We start from the raw sequence: 5,700 nt of genomic DNA, 5'->3' as shown, positions 1-5,700 counted from the left end.
CACAGCCCCTCGTTTGCTCCGGTTTATGGCACCAGTGAAGGCCAGGGCCTGCCCTGTGCAGCACCAGCAGCGGGAGGGATTCCCAGGAGCTGGGGGCAGGACACTGGGGCACAAAGGGAGGTCGGCCCCACTCCCCTCCCAGGCACGTACCTCAGCAGGTGGCTGAGCTTCCCGGCGGGCGTGCACCACAACAGGTAGGGCAGCGTGTGGAAATACCACACGTAGAACTGGTAGTGCAGGGACCGGCTGCAGCAAACGCCGATGAAGTTGGAGGTGAAGAGAACGAAGACGACCTGTGCGCTACCGTTAAGGAGGGAACGGAGCTGCCGGCTCCAGGGCCTGTCCTCCCACCCCAGGCTGGGGCTCCAGGCATGTGACCAAATCCCAGAGCCACAAGGCTGCATCGGGAGCGGCTGCTTCCCCGCTCCTAACCCAGTGTGGGGGAAGCTCCCAAACAGCCCCCGGGAGGCCCCCAGGACGCCTGGGTCTACCCAGCGCCTCACGGCTAAGAGCCCAGAGATGCTCGCACCAAGGCCTCCTCAAGCCCATGGCCTTCAGGCGCTCCCTGCCCTGCCCTAGCCTACATCGCCAGCTCCAGGGTAAGGATATGGTTGGCCGTCAGGGGCTGAGGCGGACTCTTCCTCTCTGCTGGATCCTTCAGCAGTGACAGGAGACTCCACTCGGACCTGCAGGGGAGAAGGACAAGCACAGGACCCCTCAGGCCCAGCCTTGGCACAGAGGCCACAGACCCCCCTCCCCCCGCCATGAACTGGCCCCTCCGAGACAATACAGCCAGCAATGGCTTCACGGAGCCGGGGGCCCAGGTCTGAATGGGGGAGGCCCCAAAAATGCATTAAAGTTCTCCTCCCCCCAGGCAGGGATCCCTGTGGGTGGGGTGCCCCAGCCTCCTCTCCAAATCACCTTGCGGCGTAGGGCCTGCAGGGAAACCTCAGGGATCCGCTGCTCTGTACCCAGTGCCCCGTTCCCTGCCGGGATCTCACCTGTGCCACCGGTGCAGGGCAAAGAGTCCCAGGGCGCCCAGGTGGGCCGCAAGCAGCGCCAGGTGGAAGGCCCGATGCTGGAAAACCTCCTCCGGCAGGAACCGCCAGTTCACCGTCCACTTGAAAAGGAACTGGCGGCCCAGGTCAAAAGAGCGGGTCACGTATCCAACGGGGTTCTCCAGCAGGAAGGGCAGCCCCAGGACCACCTGCAAGTGAGACCCCCGAACCATGAGAGCAGCTCCCCAGCCAGGACCCTCCCAAGTTTCTCGCCGGAAGCCCCTAAGTGCTGGGGGTTGGGACTGATGGGCAGGGGAGCAGCAGGGGGCTGTGGGTCGGGGTTGAGGGGCATTGGCAGAGGTGTGGTGGGAGCAGGGGCATCGGCAGAGCTGTGGGAAGAAGCTCACACAGCGTTCTCCGGGCGTGTCCTGTGTGATTTTGGGCCCCCCTGCCTCCTGCCTGGGGAGACACCGAATGGCTGAGGATACTAAGTACGAGTTTGTGAGGGGGCTCTGGGTGGAGATGGTCTTCCCCCCAATCTCCCTCTCTACCCCCCCATCCACCTTCCTGATTTGCCCCGTCCCCCATGCGTCTCTGGGTGCTGGGCCTCTTGGGCTCAGCCTGGCAGAGTCAGGTGCGTCCGTGCAGGAGGCATCAGAGACCCACGGACCGGGCTGGCCAAGCAGCTGGCCCCAGCTGTGCAGAGCCCCAGCGTTCGCCTGGGCTGGGCCAGTCCCACGGGGCGGGTTACCTGCAGCAGCGCGCAGATGGAGAGCTTGGGGATGGTGCCCAGGAGGCCAAAGCGCCAGAGGAGCAGGAAGAGGAGCCCTGGAGCGAAGAGCAGGACGTTCATCTTCACCGACACGGCCAGGCTGAGGGGAGAGAGAGAGTCATTGCAGCTCACCAGGGCCCTGCCTGCAGGCTGGCCCCCCCCCCTCGCTGGCCCTGACCCTGCGCAGAATGGCCCCGATCCTGCCTGCAGGCTGTCCCCCACGCAGGTTCCACAGCTCCAGTGCCCTAACGGACCCTACTCCAGCGCTGTGACGGTGCTGAGGCTGGTGGGGGAGGGCCCTGGATGAAAGACGGGACAGTGAGAGGAGAAAGGCAGCTGCCCCATCCTGAGGGGAACGGAGCCAGGGGAACGAACTGTCCCTGTCAGAGCACGTGGCTGAGGGGTTACATGCTGCGTCTCCTGAAACGCAGGCCGAGCGGCTCAGGTAGGTGCTACTGGGGGCATGGGGACCCGGCCCAACTGCAGCGCGACTGGCTCAGACAGGCGCTGTCGGGGGCATGTCCTCCCTCGCCCGTGGCTTATGCATCTGGGCCGTTTCCAAATCCTGCTGCTTCTCCATGCTCAGCATCTCCAAAATCCGTCCTTTCCTCTCCATCCCCACGGCCAAATGGCCTGCCGGAGTGATCGCTGCCTCCTCCTCTCTGGCCTCCCAAACGCCCCCATCACCCTCTCTCCAGCCCACACAACGTGCTGCGCCGAGAGGCCTCGTCCTGGCCCAGGGGTTTGATCAGGTCAGTCCCAGTAGGGGATCCCACCACTGGCTCCTCCAACATCACAGCCACCCAAGCTCTGGGGAAGTGCCTATCCCTGCTCATCCTCCCTCATCTGCTTGGCGCTGCCCCTCCCCATCCCCTCTGCTAAGGCTCCCAATGCGGATTCCTGTGCGCAGTGACTTAAGGGACCCTGCCCTACCCATGTCTCACTCCCCCTGAGGGCACATCCATGCTGCCAGCTGACTCGGGCCAGCTGCGGGTATCTAGCTGCAGGGTAGATGGACCCTTAGGGCCCCACCTCTGTCAGGCTGCTGGAGTCAATCTTGCTGATCTGAGCAGAAGTTACCTGTGTTTGTTCCCCTTCCCCGAGCTCTGTCTGTGACCGGGAGCTCCTGGGAGCAGTGACCGCCCCTGGCGTGGACTTGCTGCGCTCCTCAGCCCCAGAGGCCTCGTGTCCTGGAGTAGGGAGGGGTCAGTCCTGACCCAGAACAACCCACGAGAATCCGACACTCCCCAGCCAAAGGAAGGGGTCCAGAGGCTCATGCCTTGTGGTTTGGGGGAGCAGGGGGGACCCACCTGAAGAAGAAGCAGCCCCAGGACCAGCGCTCTTCCAGGAAGAGGTTGACCGCGAGGAAGAGGATGGCCATGGCGACGGGGTCATTAAAGAGTCGCAGGATGTAGATGGAGTGGATGCGGTAGGAGGCGCAGCACATGAAGAAGAAAACATAGGGGGGAACCTACGAGCAGAGACAGAGGCGGCCATTACTGCAGTCCCAGCCCCACCCCGATACTCGTCAGTCCTGACCCACCACCCCCTGGTATCCCAGCCCTGCCAATGCCCCTCAATCCTGACCTGCAGCCCCCTGCTATCCCAGCCCTGGCCCCCCCCAGCTCTGTCAATGCCCCTGTCCCAACCTGCAGCAGTCTCTCATCCCTACCACCAGCTCTGTCAATGCCCTTCTCCTCAGCTACGTCGCTCCTTTGCTACTCCAGTCTTGCCCCCCACCCCGCTGATCCTCCGCACGCAGGCCAGAGCTCTGCACAGTGCGGATGTACTCAGAGGCTGGAGCTGTGATTGCTCCCTTGGGCCCCATGTGGCTTTGGCCCTGGCAGGTGGCGTCTCACCTTCCTGGTCCGGCTGTAGATGCGGAAGACGAGCAGCAGCGTCACGAGATAGAGCGCGCCAAAGAGATACTGCGCCAGGCGGATGTTGGTGCCGCGGCTGGTGATGTAGTAGAGACCCAGGAAGATGTAAACAAACCCGGCAGGGTAACTACAGAGAGAGACGGGAGTGAGGGGCCGGGGCAGCCTGGGCAGGTGGGAAGGGGACCTGGCCAATGGACAGCTCCCTCCCAAGAGCCCCCTCCCTAAAGAGTCAGGCCCTATCCACCTCTTAGACACACACTTCCCTTCCTTAGCCAGCAGGAAGCCCCTGCCCCCAGGATTGGTCCCTCAAGTCCCCAGCTCCCTCCCACCCCTTCCCGTACTCACACCAGGGGCCCGGTATCTCCCTTCAGCTGGGTGTAGTCGAAGGTCCCGTTAACGACTCCCTCCACCTCATCCATGTAGGCTTTCCAGTCGATCTCTGTGTCTGTGGGGAAAGCAAGCGGCTCACACTCAGCAGCGTCTCATCACAGACAGGTGCTTGGAGGGGGCTGGGAAAACGTGATCATTCCCCAGCCCTACGGGGTGGGAGACCGACACCAAGCCAGGTCCTTGCCCCATGGGACTTCCCAACTAGGTAACACCAGAGGAGCAGCCCAGGCAGAGAGCTGGAGACAGGCACTATGAGGTTAAGTAAGGAGAGATCACAGTGAGGGCCAGGTGGGGAGCTGGGCAGGAGGCTGTTCCAGTGAATTAACTGTGAAGGGGCGAATGGGAGGAGACAAAGCTGAGAAAGAAGGGGAGAGCCAGTGAGAGGAGCTGGGGGGTGGGGCGGGACACTGAAGCTTGAATTTGACATAACAGTGAAAAACTAGCCCACAGCAGCCTCAAGGGTCCCCCCCCCACAGCTCTGCCAGCGCCCCTCAGTCCCGACCCACAGCCCCCTGGTACCAGCCCTGGGCTCCCCCCACAGCTCTGCCAGTGCCCCTCAGTCCCAACCCCCAGCCCCCTGGTACCAGCCCTGGGCTCCCCACACAGCTCTGCCAGCGCCCCTCAGTCCTGACCCACAGCCCCGGCTATCCCAGCCCTGGGCTCCCCCCACAGCTCTGCCAGCGCCCCTCAGTCCTGACCCACAGCCCCTGTATCCCAGCCTGGGCTCCCCCCCACAGCTCCGCCGATGCCCCTCAGTCCCAACCCACAGCCCTGGTCCCGGGTTCGGGGCCAGTCCCGGGCCGGCCCAGCTCCCCCTCGCCGCCCTGTAGGAAACGCGCCGGGCCACTCACATGCCACCCTGTGTATGACCCAGTGCGTGACCCCCACCTCCGCCAGGCAGAGCCAGGCGGCCACCAGCCCCGTGTACTGGGGCGCCAGGAGCACCCGGTGCTTCTCCTGCCAGGCTCGCCGCAGGCCCTGGCGCAGCGAGCCCGGCCCCGCCGCCCCTTTCCGCCGGAGCCCTGAGCCGGGAGCGGGAGCCATCGTCCGCCCTGCCCGGGCCAGGCTGCCAACTCCCGGCCCCGGTGTCACCGCCTAAGGGCTCCCCCACTTCGGGAGGAAACACGCAGCCGTCCCAGGGAGGCCGGTCCCCGGCCGGTCCCCCAGGCCCTCGGGCGGAGCGGGGCGGGCTGGGATGGGGCCGTGTCAGGAGGCCCAGCCACGTGTTGCTTGGGACTGGCCGGAGAGAGGCAAAGCCGGCAGGGTCAAGCCACTGACCCGCTGTGTGACCGCAGCCACCCCGCCCTTGCGCCATGGGGACATGGCAAAGAGCCATCCCCGTCACTGGCTGTTATTCGTGCCTGTGCCCATACCATAGCACAGAAGGGATATGCTCAGTGGTTTGAGCATTGGCCTGCTAAACCTAGGGTTGTGAGTTCAATCCTTGAGGAGGCCATTTAGGGATCTGGGACAAAAATCTGTCTGGGGATTGGTCCTGCTTTGAGCAGGGGGTTGGACTAGATGACCTCCTGAGGTCCCTTCCAACCCTGATATTCTATGATTCAAACGAGGGGGTGGCACATAGGTGGGGGTCAGGGCCGGCACCAGGCACTCAAGCTGGTGCTTGGGGCGGCACCTGGAGGGGGGCGGCGCGGCGCTC

At 64.3% G+C, this 5,700-nt stretch overlaps 1 protein-coding gene across 1 annotated transcript in view; it reads right to left on the bottom strand.

Annotated features, from left to right (window-relative positions):
* ALG3 (ALG3 alpha-1,3- mannosyltransferase) overlaps positions 1 to 5,110 on the bottom strand; it is a 5,904-nt gene extending 794 nt beyond the window's left edge. Inside the window, exons 1-8 of the mRNA XM_026649874.2 lie at positions 4,892 to 5,110; positions 3,996 to 4,095; positions 3,630 to 3,777; positions 3,081 to 3,241; positions 1,750 to 1,870; positions 1,002 to 1,207; positions 610 to 686; positions 151 to 295 (exon numbers count right to left, since the gene is read on the bottom strand). Coding sequence (XP_026505659.1) covers positions 151 to 295; positions 610 to 686; positions 1,002 to 1,207; positions 1,750 to 1,870; positions 3,081 to 3,241; positions 3,630 to 3,777; positions 3,996 to 4,095; positions 4,892 to 5,084 — 1,151 coding nt within the window. The 5' untranslated portion in view covers positions 5,085 to 5,110. The remainder of the gene's footprint in view (positions 1 to 150; positions 296 to 609; positions 687 to 1,001; positions 1,208 to 1,749; positions 1,871 to 3,080; positions 3,242 to 3,629; positions 3,778 to 3,995; positions 4,096 to 4,891) is intronic.
* Positions 5,111 to 5,700: the final 590 nt, after the last annotated feature.

The sequence above is a fragment of the Terrapene carolina genome, unplaced genomic scaffold, assembly GCF_002925995.2.
Source record: "Terrapene carolina triunguis isolate 2854851 unplaced genomic scaffold, T_m_triunguis-2.0 Scaffold88, whole genome shotgun sequence".
Lineage (NCBI taxonomy): Eukaryota > Metazoa > Chordata > Testudines > Emydidae > Terrapene > Terrapene triunguis.
The sequence above is the reverse complement of the archived record's forward strand: the minus strand, read 5'-3'. Positions and strand labels throughout refer to the sequence as shown.